Genomic DNA, 19,891 nt, shown 5'->3' on the forward strand with positions numbered 1-19,891 from the left:
ATATATGGGGTCACCACGAGTCTGAATCAACTTGGCGGCAATAGGTTTTTTTTCTTTTTTTCATTTGTGGGGGGGGATGTAAAATGGCTAACTGGAAGGTTGGAGGTTTGAGTCCACCCAGGGGCCTGAAAAAAAAAAGCCTGGTGATCTACTTCTGGAAATCAGCCATCGACACCCTTACGGAGCACAGTTCTACTCTGACACACATTGGGTTGCTGAGAGGAGGAGTTAACTTGATAGCAATTGGTTTGTTTGTTTTTTGTCCTTATTAGGATATGGACTGCAGTGCTAGGATACTACTGGAATTGTCAATCCCAGCATCTCTCTGGATGTAGTATTGTGACTAAATGTGTTCTTCCTGAGTACCTAATGTTTAGTTTTGCTTTTTTAATATCACCAAAAAAAAAATGCTGAGTCAATTCTGACTCATAGTGACTGGGCCTTAGGCTGGGTTCTCTAGAGAAGCAAAACCAGCGAAGTATATATGTGTGTGTGTGTGTAGAAAGATTTATCTCAAGGAAATGGCTCACATGGTTGAAAAGGCTGCTAAGTCCCAAATCTGTGCATCAGGCTGGAGGCTTCTCTTGACTCATGTAGCTGCAGGGACTGATTAATCCCAAGGTCAGCAGGCAATATGGCAGCTGCTGGCTCAAGTCCCAAGAACTTGAGGTCAGATGATAACGAGCTGGATGTAGTATCCAGAGCAAGCAAGTGAGCTTTGACAGAACATCCAAATATATATTGGATGGAGGCTACACCCTTGAGGAAACTTCCCTTACAAGTGATAGGCTGATCAGATCAGATCACATCATGGAGGATGACTACATCATTAATAACTGCCAAATTACCTCATTACATAACTGCCAAACTACATTATTGTGTAACTGCCAAACCACATTACATAACTGCCAAAACAATGAGAATCATGGCCCAGCCAAGTTGACAAACAATCTTGATCATCACAGTGAACTTTAAAAAAAAAAAAAAAAACACTACCATCGAGTCGATTCTGACTCATAGCGACCCTACAGGACAGAGTAGAACTGCCCCATAGAGTTTCCAAGGGGTGCCTGGCAGATTCGAACTGCCGACCTCTTGGGTAGCAGCTGTAGCACTTAACCACTACGCCACCAGGGTTTCTGCAGTGACCTTATAGAGCAGAATAGAACTGTTCCATAGGGTTTCTGAAGCTGTAAATCTTTACAGAAGCAGACTGTCACATCTTCCTCCCACAGAGCGGCTGGTGGGTTTGAACTGCAGACCTTTCGGTTAGCAGCCGAATGCTTAACCACTATGCCACCAGGGCTCCTTTTTAATATTGCAAACATTATAAATATTATAACACATCCAATATATCTTTTTGCACTGGCGGATAAAAGGTCAGAGTCAAATCTGCACCCTGCCTTTAGCAAGTATGAGACACAATGGAACGCATTTGGGTACTTCACTCTGCTTTGTTTTTTCCTAATTTTCCTGTCCTCATTTTTCCTTTGTTCTTTTTTCTTGACTATTAATTTGAGTATTTTTTACAATGCCTTATTGCTACCAGGTGTTACACAAATACAGAATGAATAACCAAGGCACGAATTCTAGAAGGCGATGAGTATCTTCAGTTAAACAGGCCTGGGTAAATGAAATGGAGAGAATGAAACCCCATGCTTATGAGTACTTACTAGTTGATTGCAGCATATAATTGAAAAAGTTCACCCCGTGATATTTGTTCATTAATTTAAAATTCAATTAACTTTAGTTTTGTCCACATTTTCCTATGCTCTTGATGTAAATTCCTACCTTTGTGAGAATCAATGGTTTGTTGAGATGGTCTTGATAATGGGAAGGAGTATTCTCATTGTCGCCTCTCACCACCATAGCTGCCTGGCTGGATAGTATGCTAGGGATCACCACTGCCCCCTACTGGGACCCTAATTCCATGAAGCTCCCTGGCTGCCTTCTCCTCTTCACTCTCAAATCCTCGTGTAATTCATGCAGGATCTTAGACTATACGAGGTGGAGGTGACTCCAGTTTCTGTTTTCCCCGTTGCCCTTTCTCAATGACTTTTTTCTGGGATAGACCAAGATTCACATCTAGCTTGTGTTGGGATCATTTCCTCCAAGTTATTCTTCCAAGTGAAAATCTTCCAACCTCACTTCTTTCTCTAGTATATTTCTGTATTGTTAATGAGTTGTAGTTGGGAAAGTAGAGGGGGTGTACCTACAGGAAGAGAACAGTAAAGCTATAAAAACTAGGGGTATGATATGAACAAACATTCCTGAGTGACATTAAAAGAGATAATAGATACAACCATTTTGGAAAACAATATGGCAGTTCCTTAAAAAGCTAGAAATAGAAATACCATACGATCCAGCAATCCCACTTCTAGGAATATACCCAAGAGAAATAAGAGGCATCACACGAATAGACATATGCACACCCATGTTCATTGCAGCACTGATATTCACAATAGCAAAATGAAGGAAAAAACCTAAATGCCCATCCATAGAGGAATGGATAAACCAATTATGACATACACACAATGGAATACAAAGCAATGAGAAAGAACAATGATGATTCCATGAAACATCTTACAGCATGGATGAATCTGGAGGGCATTATGCTGCTTGAAATAAGTCCGTCACAAAAGGAGAAATATTGTATGAGACCACTATTATAAGAACTGTTTAGACAGAGAAAAAAACCATTCTTTGATGGTTACAAGAGTGGGGAGGGAGGGGGACGGTAAATCACTAACTAGGTGGTAGACAAGGGTCAACTTTGGTGAAGGGAAGGACAACACACAATACAGGGGAACTCAGCACAACTGAACCAAAGCAAAAGCAAAGAAGTTTCCTAGATACATCCAAACACTCTGATGGAGGGAATAGCTGGAGCTGGGTCCTGGGGACCATAGTTTCAGGAGACATTTAGGTCAGTTGGGATAACATAGTTTATAAAGAAAGTGTTCTACATCCCACTTTGGTGAGTGGCCTCCAGGGTCTTAAAAGCTTGCGAGCGGCCATCTAAGATGCATCTATTGGTCACATCCCACGTACAGCAAAAGAAAATGAAGAAAACCAAAGACACCAGGAAAATACTAGCCCAAAGGATAAAGGACCATATGAACCAGAGACTCCACCAGCCTGATACCAGAAGAATTAGGTGGTGCCGGCTACCACCAATGACTGCCCTGACAGGGAACACAACAGAGAGTCCAGGACAGAGTAGGTGAAAAATTCTAGAGCAGAACTCAAATTCATGTAAAAAGACCAGACTTAATGGTCTGACACAGACTGGAGGAACCCCAAAAACAATGGCCCCCAGATAGTCTGTTAACCCAGAACTGAAACCATTCCTGAAGCCCACTCTTCAGACAAAGATTAGATAGGCCTATAAAATAAAAAATAATATACATGAGAAAAGTGGTTCTTAGTTTAATCAAATACCTGAGACCAAATGGGCAGCTCCTGTCCAAAAGCAGGATGAGAAGGCAGGAAGGGACAGGAAATGGTCAAAGGGACACAGAGACACTGGGGTGGAAAGGGGGAGTGTGCTGTCACATTGTGGGGATTGCAACCAATGACAAAAAACTATGTATATCAATTTTTTAATGAGAAATTAACTTGAGCTGTAAACTTTCACCTAAAGCACAATAAAAAAAAAAAGCACAGAACAACTTTGATAGAAAAAAAAAAGATAATAGAAAAGAGAGAGACTTTTCATCCTACTGTTTTCTGCATTAAGACAATACGTGGTAGTGTCAACTGAGAACAGCTTGTTTTTGGTTTGGGAAAGATGAGGGTTGGTTGTCCATGAGTGGCTTTCGTGTAATTCAGGGAGAAGATTTTATGCAGCTTATATATATGAAACAATAGCAAGTTGCGCTTTGTAACTCAGGGATGGTCAGTATAAAATATAACTCCTGTCCTCACAGGGCTTCTGATCTGGTTGGAGATAAAAGGCTTGTATATGTAACCCAAATGGAGAAGAATACAAATGATAAATTACTAAATTATGTATTAAAAACAATAATTGCAATAAACAGGATGCACCTACAATTCTAAATTTGTCCCATAGACAATTCATGAAAGATTTTCTTGGGGGCGGGTCGCTTAGTTCTGTTTTAGGATTTTCTCCCTAAATTGTAGTAAAAATAAATGCTCAAATTTGGTGATGGGAGGTTCATGGATAAAATTTATTGATTTTTGCAATCATAACCATGTCTCTTGAGGCATTTTTAAAATATCTTCTGCTATCTTCTGAAGTTATCAATGTGACTTCTCTTCTAAGGAGTTTTAAACTCATCTCTATCTCAAGCTTTTTTACCTTTGTTGTTGTATGGCTAAAGCTATCAGATACTAGGCCTAATCTTGGTCATACTATTGTAGTGAGTATGAATTTTCATAGTTACAACAATTTTCAGAATTAAGGTGAAATTAAACTTGCCAATTGAAGTGACTTGGTCACTTAACATTTTTAAATTCCAGTTTTTTTTTTTTTTTTTTTAGGTAATTTAGTCAATTTAGGAACCTCCCTGTTCCTTTTTTCCATTTCCCTGGGGACTAAGGGTCATCCTATCACTGATGGATGGATGTCTGGTGTGCATCTTGTCTTCTGTCTTTGCTGGTCTTGGCTGAGGTTTAGCTGGCCTTGCCTGGTCTTTGGAATGTACTTTTACTTCCATTTTGTCTACTGCTGAAGCTTCATATGTCCCCCATGGTCTCTAATCACCAGGTCCTTTATTCCGCATCCTCTGTGCCTACATTGCAAGGCTTGACTGGACTCCCCACCTGCTCTTAGCCAACCTCCATGTTCTCTCCAGTAAACATGGGAAATGAATGTATGCTCTTCCACTCCATTCTAGGACCTTGAGAAATTGGGAGTTGGGTGCTTGGTGGGTGGGGCAGGCCATTTCAAAACTTCCTTTGTCAACACATAGACTATACACACTTTTAGACTATCCTAGATGCCTATTCTAGATGTCCCCCACGTGTCTGTCTGCTTTTTGTATTGTGGGGGCTTGCATGTTGCTGTGATGCTGGAAGCTATGCCACCAGTATTCAGATACCAGCAGGGTCACCCATGGAGGACAGGTTTCAGCTGAGCTTCCAGAATACGACAGACTAGGAAGAAGAAGCCAGCAGTCTATTTCTGAAAAGCATTAGCCAGTGAAAACCTTATGAATAGCAGTGGAACACTGCCTGATATAGTGCTGGAAGATGAGCCCCCCAGGTTGGAAGGCACTCAAAAGATGACTGGGGAAGAGCTGCCTCCTCAAAGTGGAGTCGACTTTAATGACATGGATGGAGTAAAGCTTTCGGGACCTTCATTTGCTGATGTGGCACGACTCAAAATGAGAAGAAACAGCTGTAAACATCCATTAATAATCAGAACCTGGAACGTATTAAGTATGAATCTAGGAAAATTGGAAATCATAAAAATGAAATAAAATGCATAAACATCGATATCCTAGGCATTAGTGAGCTGAAATGGACTGGTATTGGCCATTTTGAATCAGACAATCATGTAGTCTACTATGCTGGGAATGACAACTCGAAGAGGAACGGTGTTGCATTCATCGTCAAAAAGAATATTTCAAGATCTATCCTGAAGTACAACACTGTCAGTGATAGGAAAATATCCATACGCCTACAAGGAAGACCAGTTAATACGACTATTATTCAAATTTACGCACCAACCACTAAGACCAAAGATGAAGAAATAGAAGATTTTTATCAGCTGCTGCAGTCTGAAATTGATTGAACATGCAATCAGATGCATTGATAATTACTGGTGATTGGAATGCGAAAGTTGGGAACAAAGAAGAAGGATCAGTAGTTGGAAAACATGGCCTTGGTGATAGAAACAATGCCCGAGATCAAATGATAGAATTTTGCAAGACCAACGACTTCTTCATTGCAAATACCTTCTTTCACCAACATAAACGCCGACTATACACATGGATCTCACCAGACAGAACACACAGAAATCAAATTGATTACATCTGTGCAAAGAGACGATGCAAAAGCTCAATATCATCAGTCAGAACAAGGCCAGGGGCCGACTGTGGAATAGACCATCAATTGCTCATATGCAATTTCAAGCTGAAACTGAAGAAAATCAGAGGAAGTCCATGAGAGCCAAAATGTGACCTTGAGTACATTCCACCTGAATTTAGAGACCATCTGAAGATTTGACACATTGAACACTAGTGACTGAAGACCAAACAAGTTGCGGAATGACATCAAGGACATCATACATGAAGAAAGCAAGAGGTCATTGAAAAGACAGGAAAGAAAGAAAAGGCCAAAATGGATGTCAGCGGAGACTCTGAAACTTGCTCTCAAACATTGAGCAGCTAAAGCAAAAGGGAGAACTGATGAAGTTAAAGAACTAACAGAAGATTTCAAAGGGCATCTCGAGAAGACAAAGTAAAGTATTATAATGACATGTGCAAAGAGCTGGAGATGGAAAACCAAAAGGGAAGAACACACTTGGCATTTCTCAAGCTGAAAGAAGTGAAGAAAAAATTCAAGCCTCGAGTTGCAATAGTGAAGGATTCCATGGGGAAACATTAGTGATGCAGGAAGCATCAAAAGAAGATAGAAGGAATACACAGAGTCATTATAGCAAAAAGAATTCGTCGATGTTCAAACATTTCAAGAGGTGGCATATGATCAGGAACTGATGGTACTGAAGGAAGAAGTCCAAGCTGCTCTGAAGGCACTGGCGAAAAACAAGGCTCCAGGAATTGATGGAATATCAATTGAGATGTTTCAACAAACAGATGCATCGCTGGAGGTGCTCACTCATCTATGCCAAGAAATATGGAAGACAGCTTCCTGGCCAACTGACTGGAAGAGATCCATATTTATGCCTATTCCAAAGAAAGGTGATCCAACTGAATGTGGAAATTATAGAACAATATCATTAATATCACACACAAGCAAAATTTTGCTGAAGATCATTCAAAAGCGGCTGCAGCAGTGTATCAACAGGGAACTGCCAGAAATTCAGGCCGGTTTCAGAAAAGGACGTGGAGCCAGGGATATCATTGCTGATGTCAGACAGATCCTGGCTGAAAGCAAAGAATACCAGAAGGATATTTACCTGTGTTTTATTGACTATGCAAAGACATTCGACTGTTTGGATCATAACAAACTATGGATAACATTGCGAAGAACGGGAATTCCAGAACACTTAATTGTGCTCATGAGGAACCTTTACATAGATCAAGAGGCAGTTGTTCGGACAGAACAAGGGGATACTGATTGGTTTAAAGTCAGGAAAGGTGTGCATCAGGGTTGTATTCTTTCACCATACCTATTTAATCTGTATGCTGAGCAAATAATACGAGAAGCCGGACTATATGAAGAAGAATGGGCCATCAGGATTGGAGGAAGACTCATTAACAACCTGCATTATGCAGATGACACAACTTTGCTTGCTGAAAGTGAAGAGGACTTGAAGCACTTACTAATAAAGATCAAAGACCACAGCCTTCAGTATGGATTGCACCTCAACATAAAGAAAACAAAAATCCTCACAATTGGACCAATGAGTAATATTTTGATGAACGGAGAAAAGATTGAGGTTGTCAAGGATTTCATTTTACTTGGACCCACAATCAACAGCCATGGAAGCTGCAGTCAAGAAATCAAAAGACCCGTTGCATTGGATAAATCTGCTGCAAAGGACCTCTTCAAAGTGTTGAAGAGCAAAGATGTCACCTTGAAGACTAGGGTGCACCTGACCCAAGCCGTGGTATTTTCAATCACATCATATCCATGTGAAAGCTGGACAATGAATAAGGAAGACTGAAGAAGAATTGATGCCTTTGAATTGTGGTGTTGGTGAAGAATATTGAATATACCATGGACTGCCAAAAGAACGAACAAATTTGTCTTAGAAGAAGTAAAACCAGAATGCTCCTTAGAAGCAAGAATGGCGAGACTGCATCTTACATACTTTGGACATGTTGTCAGGAGGGATCAATCCCTGGAGAAGGACATCATGCTTGGCAGAGTACAGGGTCAGCGGAAGAGAGGAAGACCCTCAACTAGATGGATTGACACAATGGCTGCAACAGTGAGCTCAAGCATAACGATTGGAAGGATGGCTCAGGACCGGTCAGCATTTCATTCTGTTGTGCATAGGGTCGCTATGAGTCGGAATCGACTCAATGGCACCTAACAACAATGACAGATGCCTATGTTGGTGGAGCTCTCTAAGAGGACTTCTTGTCTGAATTCTAGTTAACAAGTTGGAAACTAGTGGTTGTTACTCTCAGATCTCTATCTTATCCAAGGAAGGTAGTCTCTATCAAGGGTTTTGACTCCTGTAGGGGCTCACTGTGAGAACTCCTTTCTCAAGATATTACACCAACTATTCACTCTGAATCTTCTCCAAGCTCCTCAACCCTAGCCCAGAAAAGAGTCTTATCTCCCCTTTGTGTGGTAGAGAAATAGCTCTTATATCATCACACATTTATATTATAAGCTCTATGTTCTTAGTTCCAGAATTTGCCTTTGAAGAACTATAAAAATCTTTTCTCTTTTAATGTTATTGTATCTTCTCCTCTCAAGAGCCTATTTTGGAATTCAAAATAAAGAATTTGACTTGCTGAATTCTTTTTGCTTGGTTCTTTGGCATTTTCTCTTCTCTAGGACAAAGCCTTCGCCTAAAGATCTAATTTTAATGGGAGAACGTTTCAAGGTAAAAAGGAAAAACAGATCTAGAAATATAGCTGCTTATCTTATATGGACTTAAGTGATTTAGGTGATCTACTATGGGGCCCTGGTGGCTCAGTGGTTAAGTGTTTGTCTGCTAACCAAAAGGTAGGCAGTTTGAATCCACCAGCCACTCCTTGGAAACCCTGTGGGGCAGTTCTACTCTGTCTCATAGGGTCACTATGAGTCGGAATTGACCGGATGGCATCAGGTTTTGTTTTTTTCTTTTTTTGGTTTTACTATAAAATTTTGTTCTTTTGGGGGAAACTGGGGTGAAGTTATGCACATTTCTTGCATTATCAATTTTAAATAGTCTTGAAATTTACCAAAGAGCAGATTTTTTTCCTCTTCCCTACTAACGGTCACTGTGAGTTGGAAGCGATCCGATGGTAAAGGGTTTGGTTAGCTTTTAAAATATTTCCTATGACAACTCCATCTTTTCTATGCCCTCCCATAACCTAGTAGGCTTGGTTGGCAAAATTCCACACAGTAAGCAATACTCACTGTCATGGAAAAAAACCAAGTATCTTCTTAGTAAAGAAGAGAAAAGCCCTGTGACTAAAATATGTCCAGCCTGGGATCCTAAAGCTTTACACGAGAAACTGTGAGGAATGTTCCCTTGGCTGGGAAATGGATTGGATGATGGAATGTCTTTTCCCCAGGTTGTTCATTTCAATGGTTTGAGGAAAATGGACCTTAAAAGGAAATGAGGAAGCACAATTTTCAGGGAACAAAGTGAAGGTTATTCAAAATATTTTGAAAAGGGTTTTTGTGAGTTTTTTGTAAATATTTGCTAATGATGAAATAAGGAACCTTTGTGGTACAATGGTTAAGCCCTCAGCTGTTAACCCAAAGGTTGGTGGTTTGAACCCACCCAACAGCTCTACGGGAGAAAAACCTGGTGATGTGCCTCTGTAAAGATTACAACCAAGTATATGTTGTTGTTAGGTGGTGTCCAGTCAGTTCTGACTCATAGCTACCCTATGTACAATAGAACAAAACACTGAAACATGTGCCCAGTCCTGTGCCATCCTTACAATTATTGTTATACTTGAGCCCATCGTTGCAGCTACTGTGTCAGTTCATCTCATTGAGGGTCTTCCTCTTTTTCACTGACCCTCTACCGAGCATGATGTACTTCTCTCCAGGGACTGGCCCCTCCTGATGACATGCCCAGAGTATGTGAGACATAGTCTCGCCATCTAAGGACCATTCTGGCTATACTTCTTCCAAGACAGATTTGTTCATTTTTCTGGCAATCCAAGGTATATTCAATATTCTTACCCAACCCCATAATTTAAAGGCATCAATTCTTCTTTGGTCTTCCTTATTCATTGTCCAGCTTTTGCATGCATAGGAAGTGATTGAAAACACCATGGCTTGGGTCAGGTGCACCTTAGTCTTCAAGGTGGCATCTTTGCTTTCTAACTCTTTAAAGAGGTCTTTTGCAGGAGATTTGCTGAATGCATTGCATCATTTAATTCCCTGGCTGCTGCTTCCATGGGTGTTGATTGTTGATCCAAATAAAATGAAATCCTTGAGAACCTCAATCTTTTCTCCCTTCATCATGCTTTTGCTTATCGGTCCAGTCATGAGGATTTTTGTTTTCTTTATGTTGAGGTGTAATTGATACTGAAGTCTGTGGTCTTTGATCTTCATCGGTAAGTGTTTCAAGTCCTCTTCACTTTCAGCAAGGAAGGCTGTGTCATCTGCATATCACAGGTTGTTAATGAGTCTTCCTCCAATCCTGATGCCCCATTCTTCTTCATATAGTCCAGTTTTTTTGATTATCTACTCAGCATACAGATTGAATAAGCATAGTGAAGGGATACAACCCTGACGCACACCTTTCCTGACTTTAAACCATGCAGTATCCCCTTGTTCTATTCTTGATCTATGTACAGGTTCCTCATGAGCACATTTGTGTTCTGGAATTCCCATTCTTTCCAATGTTATCCATAATTTGCTATGATCCACACAGTTGAATGCTTTTACATAGTCAATAAAACATCTTTCTGTTATTCTCTGCCTTCAGCCAGGATCCATCTGACATCAGCAATGATAACCCTTGCTCCACAACCTCTTCTGAATCCAGCTTGAATTTCTGGAAGTTCCCTGTCTATCTACTGCTGTAACCACTTTTGAATGATCTTCAACAAAATTTTACTTGTGTGTGATATTAATGATATTGTTCAATAATTTCTGCATTTGGTTGGATCACCTTTCTTTGGAATAGGCATAAATATGGGCCTCTTCCAGTTGGTTTCAAATTCCTTGGCATAGACGAGTGAGCACTTTCAGTGCTGCATCAGTTTGTTAAACATCTCAGTTGGTATTCTGTCAATTCCTGCAGCCTTGTTTTTCGCCAATGCAGCGTTCAGTGTAGCGTGGACTTCTTCCTTTAGTACCATTGGTTCCTGATCATATGCTACCTCCTGAAATGGTTGAATGTCGACCAGTTCTTTTTGGCACAGTAACTCTGTGTATTCTTTCCATCTTCTTTTGAAGCTTCTTGCATTGTTCAATGTTTTCCCCACAGAATCCTTCAATACTGCAACTGGAGGCTTGAATTTTTTCCCCAGTTCGTTCAGCTTGAGAAATGCTGAGCGTGTTTCTCCCTTTTGGTTTTCTAAATCTAAGTCTTTGTGCATGTCATTATAATACTTTACTTTGTCTTCTCGATCTGCCCTTTGAAATCTTCTGTTCAGCTCTTTTACTTCATCAATTTTTCCATTTGCTTTAGCTTCCTGACATTCAAGAGCAAGTTTCAGAGTCTCTTCCGACATCCCTTTTGGTCTTTTCTTTATTTCCTGTTCTTTCTAATGATCTCTTGTTTTCTTCACGTGTGATGTCATCCCACAATTCATCTGGTCATTAGTGTTCAATGCGTCAAATCTATTCTTGAGATGGTCTCTAAATTCAGGTGGGATATACTCAAGGTCGTATTTTGGCTCTCTGGACTTGTTTCTAATTTTCTTCAGCTTCAAATTGAACTTGCCTATGAGCAAGTTCTACAATCAGCCCCTGGTCTTGTTCCAACTGATGATATTGAGCTTTTCCATCATCTCTTTCCACAGATATAGTTGATTTGATTCCTGTGTATTCCATCTGGCGAGATCCGTGTGTATAGTCGCCGTTTATGTTGTTGAAAAAAGGTATTTGCAGTGAAGAAGTCGTTGGTCTTGCAAAATTTTATCATGCATTTTCTGGCATCGTTTCTATCACCAAGGCCATATTTTCCAACTACTGATCCTTGGTTTCTGACTTTTGAATTCCAATCATCAGTAATTATCAATGCATCTTGATTGCATGTTTAATCAATTTTAGACTGCGGAAGTTGGTAAAAATCATTAATTTCTTCATCTTTGGCCTTTGGTTGGTGCGTGAATTTTAATAATAGCTGTATTAGCTGGGCTTCATTGTAGGCGTATGGATATTATCCTGTCACTGAAAGCATTGTACTTTAGGATAGATCTTGAAACATTCTTTTTGACGATGAATGCAATGCCATTCCTCTTCAATTTGTCATTCCCCAGCATAGCAGACCAAATGATTGTCTGATTCATTGGACAGTTGAATGCCAGTACCAGTCCATTTCAGCTCCCTAATGCTTAGGCTATCGATGTTTATGTGTTCCATTTAATTTTTAATGATTTCCAACTTACCTAGATTCATATTTTGTAATTCTATGTTCCAATTATTAATGGATATTTGCAGCTGTTCTCGTTTTGAGTCGTGCCATATCAGCAAATGAAGGTCCCAAAAGCTTGACTCTATCCATACCATTAAGGTTGACTCTACTTGGAGGAGGCAGCTCTTCCCCAGTCGTCTTTTGAGTGCCTTCCAACCTGAGGGGGTCATCTCCCAGCACTTCAGACAATGTTCTGCTGCTATTCATAAGGTTTTCACTGGCTAATTCTTTTTAGAAGTAGACTGCTGGGTTCTTCTTCCTAGTCTGTCTTAGTCTGGAAGCTCAGCTAAAACCTGTCTGCCTTGGGTGACCCTGCTGGTATTTGTATACCAGTAGCCTAGCTTCCAGCATCGTAGCAACAGGCAAGCCCCCACAGTATGACAAACTGAAAGACGTGTGGGGGATATATATATATGTGTGTGTGTCTCTGTGTTGTGTGTATATATATATATGTCTCTATATATAAGGAAACCCTGGTGGAGTAGTGGTTAAGTGCTATGGCTGCAAACCAAAGGGTCAGCAGTTCAAATCCACCATGCACTCCTTGGAAACTCTATGGGGCAGTTCTACTCTGTCCTATACAGTCGCTATGAGTCAGAATCAACTCGACGGCACTGGGTTTGGGTTTTTTAGGTTTATATATATAAATTTCTGAAAAGTGTGAAAAGTATTTTACCCACAAGAGTTTGGAATTTCAACCTCTCAAGCTATAATGTTACATCATGAGGTAGTGGTTATGAGCATGGGTTCTGGAGTCAGATTGCCTGGGCTAAAATGGTTTATTAGCTGTAAGATCTTGGGTGAGTTACTGAATCTTTTTGTGTGGCAGTAACGTTATCTCTAAGATGTGAGCAATAACCACACCTGCCCCATGGGGTACTTGTGGCGATCAAGTGAGTTAAGACATGATGCCATATAATGTCCAAAATAAATATGAGCTTCTATTATTAGAAATACTAATATGTACAAGGCCCCTTGCTAGGTGTTCTGAGGAAGAAAAGCAGAAAGAGACACAGTCCCTAAGCCTACATAGTTTACTATCGAATTGGAAACCCAAGTTACCGTCCCATATAAAATTAAATATTAATACCTGAGCAGAAAACCAACAGTTCAGTCAGCAGCAGAGACCAGCCTCTTAAGTACAGAAGCCATAGGGGCTGAGTGACCTGGGCCAGAGAGTATGTCCCTTTATACAAGGTGTTTCCCTTCACATAATGCTTATCTCTTTGCCACAACCTGCTCATTGCGGACTGTATATTAAACACCACTGGCAGTGGCCTGGCCTATGTTAATCCTACAGTGGCTTAGCCATGGGTGAGCATTAAGTGACGAAGATGCTGATGGGAGATTAAGCCTTTTGACAACAGAGCTGAAAGGAGCTCTGACTAGTGGCCTTCACTTTTTGTCATATATACTGATAGCCCAGTTTTGTAAACTAGGTCTGAAGCAGTTCAAGGACTTGCCAACGCACCCACGCTGAGTAGGTGCTTCACCGATGCCTGTTCATTAACAGGCAAGACTGGCCTTCATTACAGCTAGCGCATTTGCAGCTGAGCAGGAAGAAACTGTCACTTGTGAATATAAAACAAAGACTCTGGGGGCAATACAAATGAGTAATGGGCTCTGCTGCTAACCAGAGTCCACCCACAGGTGCCTTGGAAGAAAGACTTGGCGGTCTACCTCTGAAAGATCAGCCATTGAAAACCCTATGGAGTGCAGTTGGACTCGATAGCAACTCTTTTCTTTTCTTTTTTTAATGGGGTCAGAGAGATTTGGGCTTGAATTTGCTTCCATCGCTGACGGTGAAATCTTGGGAATGTTTCTTGGCACCTCTGAGCCTCAGTTTTCTTACCTGGAAAATGGCAATGATAACAGTACCTCCCTCATAAATTGAGATAGTGCATATAAAGCATCTAATAAAGTGCCTGGTATATGGGGATACTTAAAAAATATTAACTATTATTTTTTATATTTATTATTAACATCCCACCATGTATCCAATTACTTCCTAGGCTGGCATTATGGCACCCATGATTAGGCTCTCTGGAGTTAATCTATCGGGGCAAATCCCTCAGCAAAGGCTTTCACGGAGAGACACGGAGTCCAATGGCAGTTACATTATGACAGATGTCCAAAACATAGCCGAAGGAACTGAAGATGTTTAGAAGAAAATAGATGATGGAGGGATGGATGTAATGGCTGTCTTCAGGTTGTCTTGTATTGGAGGAATTAGACGTATTCAATGGTCTGAGGGCACAACTGAGATCAATGCGAAGAAACTAAAGGCAAGCAAAATCCAGGACAACAAGAGAGAGAACTTCCTGTGAAAGCTAGTTGGGGAGAGATGGCGGTAGGGGCTTTCAATGAGGATGGGCTCATGCGCAGATGCAGAGGCGGCGGAGCCAATCACCGGGCGCAGCCAGACCTCGCGCGAAGGTATAGTCGTACATTGGTGACGTCGACGGTTACCATGGAGAAGCCCGCTCGCTAGGGACCGCTAGCTGGCGCGAGGGGCGGCCGGACCTCAGCGTGGCTTTGAAGACGCTTCCGCAGCCAACATGAGCGGCCGAAGTAGAAGTAAAAAGTCCTCTCGTGGCAAAAGCCGGGGCAAAGCCCGTGCCAAAGCCCGAGTTCGCCCTGCTCCTGACGACGCTGCGCGCGACCTGGACCCTCCACAGTGCCCGGAGCTCCGGGAGGAAAGCACGGAGGGGGAGGAAACCAAGGAGGCACAGGTGCAGGCTGGCGCGGGTCGGGGTGGCCTGGAAACTGCTGCGCCCGCGCTTCCCCGCCGCCGCTGGGAGGAGGGGGCCTGCCAGCTCCCCCCGGACTGTGGCCTCGCGCTGCGGGCCCGAGCTGCGGGGGGTAGCGGGCAGGGCGCCCCCAGGGCCGACCTGGAGAGGGTCCCACCTCTCTCGGAGCGCCTGGAAAGAGACACCGTCTTCGTGGGAACGGTGGGAACTGTGGCAAGGCCGAAAAACGGCCCTCGGGTTGGAAATCGGCGTGGCATTGCTAGGAAGAAGGCCCCAGAAACCTGTTGCAGAGCGGGGAGGGGGCCCCAGGCGATAGTTGGTGGGCTGGTGAAGAAAGGGACCACTGGGGAGTGTGCCTCTGCCTCGGTGATGGAGGAGAAGAAGGTGGAGAATGGTGCAGGGCCAGGGCCCCAGGCCGCAGGCGGTAGCATGGGCACCCTGGAGAGTGTCCAACTGAAGCTGGAGACCATGAATGCCCAGGCGGACAGAGCCTACCTTCGCCTCTCGCGCAAGTTTGGTCGATTGCGACTGTACCACTTAGAGCGCAGGAACCTCCTTATCCAGAATATCCCGGGCTTCTGGGTGCAAGTGTTTCAGAACCACCCCCAGCTATCATCCTTTCTGAGCAACCAAGATAAAGAGGTACTCTGCTACATGAACAGGTTGGAGGTGGAGGAGCTTGGCCTTGCCAGATTGGGCTACAAGATCAAGTTCTACTTTGTGAGCAACCCCTATTTCCAAAATAAGGTGCTCATCAAGGAATATGGGTGTGGCCCTTTAGGTCAGGTGATGTGTCGTTCTACTCCAATCCAATGGCTCCCAGGCCATGATCTCCAGTCCCTAAGCGAGGGGAACACAGACAACAGCTGTAGCTTTTTTGCGTGGTTTTCAAACCACAGCTCTATTGAGTCTGACAAAATTGTTGAGATAATCAATGAGGATCTGTGGCCCAATCCTCTGCAGTACTATTTTACAAATGAAGGGGCTCTTGGAGAGAAAGGAAAGGAGGTCAGGCGAAGTCCAGCAAAGCAGGCAGTGGAATTCCCAGGTGTAAACCAGCACAACTGATCCTGCACAATTCTCATACCTCCTGCTGGACCTGTGCTTGGCTGATGACATGTACTTGGCCATCTGCTGTCTCTTCATGTTTGGCCTTGGTGCACCATAGCCCCTTTGGACCTTCACTACCCTTAGTTACAAGAATATGGACTTTCCGATCATGTTCTTTTGCCTTCCTGTGGCCTTCATGCGTTTTTACATTAGTGTTACATGTTATGTGATCTCACATGCTGTTTATATGCTAAGCCCATGGTGCTTCAGATGTGTGCTGCCTTTATCTACATCACCTGGACCCCGTTCTTGGTTCCCACCTTTCCCACCTATCTTTAACACAGACACTCACGAGTCAGCCTCCAGCAGGACCAGTACATCCTCAAGCTCTGTTCCATCAAGGCTAGTGACTTGCTGGCCTTGGTGTTCATGCTGGCCATGCATGCGATCTCTGGCAAGCTTCTCTGTTAATGCTGTACAGTAAAACCAGTGCACATGGTATTGACCATCAGCCAGAACTGAGAGTTCCATGGCCCTGGGACAGCAGTCATGCTGCCACCTACTGGATACCTGGCTTTGGCCAGGAGTCCATGCTGCCCACCCTGCTGGACACTGAAGAATGGGTGTTTGGCTGCTGGGCATGGATGAGGTTAAGGGCGAGGAGCAGTATGCCATGTGTTCTACACCATCATGCCTCTTCCTGATCCTCTGGCCCCTTCTACTGTTGAACCTTTGTTGAGACCTGTGCCATGTCCCATCATTTTCAGGCCACTGAGTTTTGTTTAGGTTGCCGTCATCCCCAGTTGGCTTCCTGGTCAAGAAGGACTTCAGGAATTACTTGTGGACTTAGACGCCCTGCCAGTGCATGAGACACACACCTATCCACCCCAGCCTTCTAGAAATTTTACTGGCTGCCAGACGGGTGGGCTGGTATGTGTGGACATGTCATCGCTGTCATCGTGCTGTGGATACAGGTGAGGGTGGAGACTGGTCCACACAGAATCTAGATATCTTAACTCCCCCTTCCCTTCCCCAGACATAATCGGGGTGCCATGGTGGGGTCCCAGGGAAGTGGTATTTCTGATCTGTGGGTCTGTCTCTACTTGTTTTCATCGCCAACCTCTATACCTCCTGACTTACCCTCTTTCTCCCCTTTCCTTCCCCTACACACAGGTATGGGGACAGCTTGGACTCATTACGCGCACATACTCTGCACACAGACTTTGGGCTAAAAGAAGATGGAGAAAGCCGGAAGGCCAAGTGGCCTGTGGTCAGACCCTGGTCCTGACTCCTGGACTCAATCCACAATTCTGAAGCTGGAAATTCTTTGCCTGCTTATGCATCTGTTAGAATTATGAACCCCAGGGCAGCAGTGTTGTGAGCTCATGTTTACTCTTGTTCAGACATTTTCTTGTGTGTATGCCCTTTAAGCCCAGGTGCCTCCCACTGCAGTGTTCTCTGTGGTAGCTTCTGGTCATCTGAGCCCTCAGCCCCCAGCTTCTCCAATCTCAGCAGTCCTTTTGCTCTCTTTGCTTGAATACCCATAAGGAACAGGCCTTAGTCTCCAGTATGGGGGTCCCAATGCTCTGTTCTGGGACCTGGGGAGAAGGGTGGGCAGAATCTTCTCTGTGTCTTCAGGATCATTACTAGGGGGTGTGAAAGCTGAGCTGGGCCCTCCCTGCCCAGGCTTGACTGCCCTCTTTCCCTCTCATCCCTGAGGGTGGGGAGGTAGGACTGTACCTATACCTGCCTGCCCCCTAACTTCCCTTTCCTTATGGAAGACCTTATTCTAAGTTCCTCAGGGTCTGGTAAGCCTTGACTCAAAGTTGTAAAGAGGGTGTGCTAGGCAGGGGAATGAGAGAAAAAATGTAGAGGCAGGAATAAGCCTGGGGCTTGGGCTGGGAAAGGATAGAAATGGCTTGAGAGGCTTCTGGGAGTACAGGGCTATCTCTCAGTGATGGAACAGGGACAGGCCTTCCCAGGATTGGGATGAGAGAATTAAAAGGTGCTTAAAAATAGGTGGCACGGTGGTTAAACACTCGGCTGCTAACCGAAAGGTTGGCAGTTCAAACCCACCAGCAGATTAGCGGGAGAAAGATGTGGCAGTCTGCTTCCATGAGGATTTATAGCCTTGGAAACCCTGTAGGGCAGTTCTACTCTGCCCTAAAGGGTTGCTATGAGTTGGAATTGACTCAACGGCAGTGGGTTAAAATAGGATGCCTCGAAGAGGGTGTGCCCGAAGTTTTGCCTAGTCTTTCTCATCACTAGTGGATCTGGTAAATCACAGAAACAAACCAGAAACAGAATAATGTTGTTTTGAGTGCTTTTTCTCTTGTTCTAGGTGTTGCCTTGTTATGTGGAAGGTGAATGCTGTATGCTGCTTATTTCACTTCCAAGTAAAAATCTTACCACTGCCTCCATTTTTGCCTAACGGGAAAATAGAGTATACATGTCTGCTTTTTAAAAAAAATTTAACTATTTTAACTTGTGGTTCATTATTATAGATTTTTTCAGACATGCACAGAAGTGTGCCCATCACTTAGCTACATCAGTTATCAGGTATGATCAACCTTGTTTCATCCGTGTCCCCCTCTCTGTGCTGGATTGGTTATCAAAAGTCCAAGACACTGTACCAGTTCAACTGTGACTGCTCTGGGCGATTGGGACACTGGTTTTGGTGATGGTAGTGATGGGTTGTATTGTTATTATCACATCAGGTCTGACTTTTGCCTTTAATGTTATGGAATGAAGTTCCAGAGATGGGCCTTAAAAGCGCAAGTCTTCAGAATTAACAAAGAGTCTCCAAAAGAGGCAAAGAAGATGCTCCCTCCCCCCTGCATCCACAAAAGAAGAGAAAGACTGTTCTGTTCTGAAATTCTTTGAAGACTCTTGATACGATCAGGCGCTTAGTTGAGATCCTTCTTCAGAATATCAGTCTCTTTTTTCCTGTGTAATATGGAGGCTTCTTTGTCTTTTAGGAGTGTTATCAACTTGTCCTAGTCTCTCTTAGTACAGCTCCTGTCTGAGAAGTATAATTTGGAAAATGTTGCTGTGTTCTGTGAAAATAACCTCCCAGAAGTAGTCAGTAATGGGTTGTCTTACTGGAGAATTTGAAACCTTGGTGATAATGTAATTATTTCTGTATTCTTAAACTGTAAATAGTTGTAAGCTTACATGCATGATAGAAAAATAAAAGCCTGTATCTGTTATATTTCTTATTTTCAAAAGAGAATGGGAAGGTGGTTTAAGCAGAGATTGGGTAGTTGAGGGGATATATGCATTGGCCTAGATACAAGTGAGTCCCAAGCTTGAGATTCTGGTGTGACAGGGTATGTAAAGATGGTCTTAGAAGCTTATTAAGGGCCTCATTCCCGGGCCCTTCCCAGAGATTGAGATTTTGTAGTTCTGGGAGGCCCAATAGTCTTGTTTTTAACAGGCTTTCTAGATGATTCCAATGGGGACTTGCTGCTTCTCAAATTTTAGAGTGCATCTAAATCATGCGGGACTCCTGTTATAATATGAATTCTGATTCAGTGGTCTGGGGTGGAACCTGAGATTCTACATTTCTAACGGACTTTGGGTGATGCACGTGTGGTGGTTTGTGAACCACACATCAAATAGCCGGGGAAATGACTGGCAAGGCCCTGTTGGACTAATGCTATCATTTCTTTTAGAT

The 19,891-nt window shown here is 43.1% G+C and overlaps 1 protein-coding gene across 1 annotated transcript; it reads left to right on the forward strand.

Moving 5' to 3' along the window:
• Positions 1-14,893: 14,893 nt before the first annotated feature.
• On the forward strand, positions 14,894-19,562 carry TSPYL5 (TSPY like 5). Its single transcript, XM_049853890.1, has 2 exons — positions 14,894-17,189; positions 17,389-19,562. Exon 1 carries the CDS (start codon positions 14,974-14,976, stop codon positions 16,231-16,233), a length of 1,260 nt encoding a protein of 419 aa, XP_049709847.1. The 5' UTR covers positions 14,894-14,973; the 3' UTR covers positions 16,234-17,189; positions 17,389-19,562.
• The last annotated feature ends 329 nt before the right edge of the window (positions 19,563-19,891 follow it).

Source organism: Elephas maximus, chromosome 15 (assembly GCF_024166365.1).
Source record: "Elephas maximus indicus isolate mEleMax1 chromosome 15, mEleMax1 primary haplotype, whole genome shotgun sequence".
In the NCBI taxonomy this organism is placed as follows: Eukaryota; Metazoa; Chordata; class Mammalia; order Proboscidea; family Elephantidae; genus Elephas; species Elephas maximus.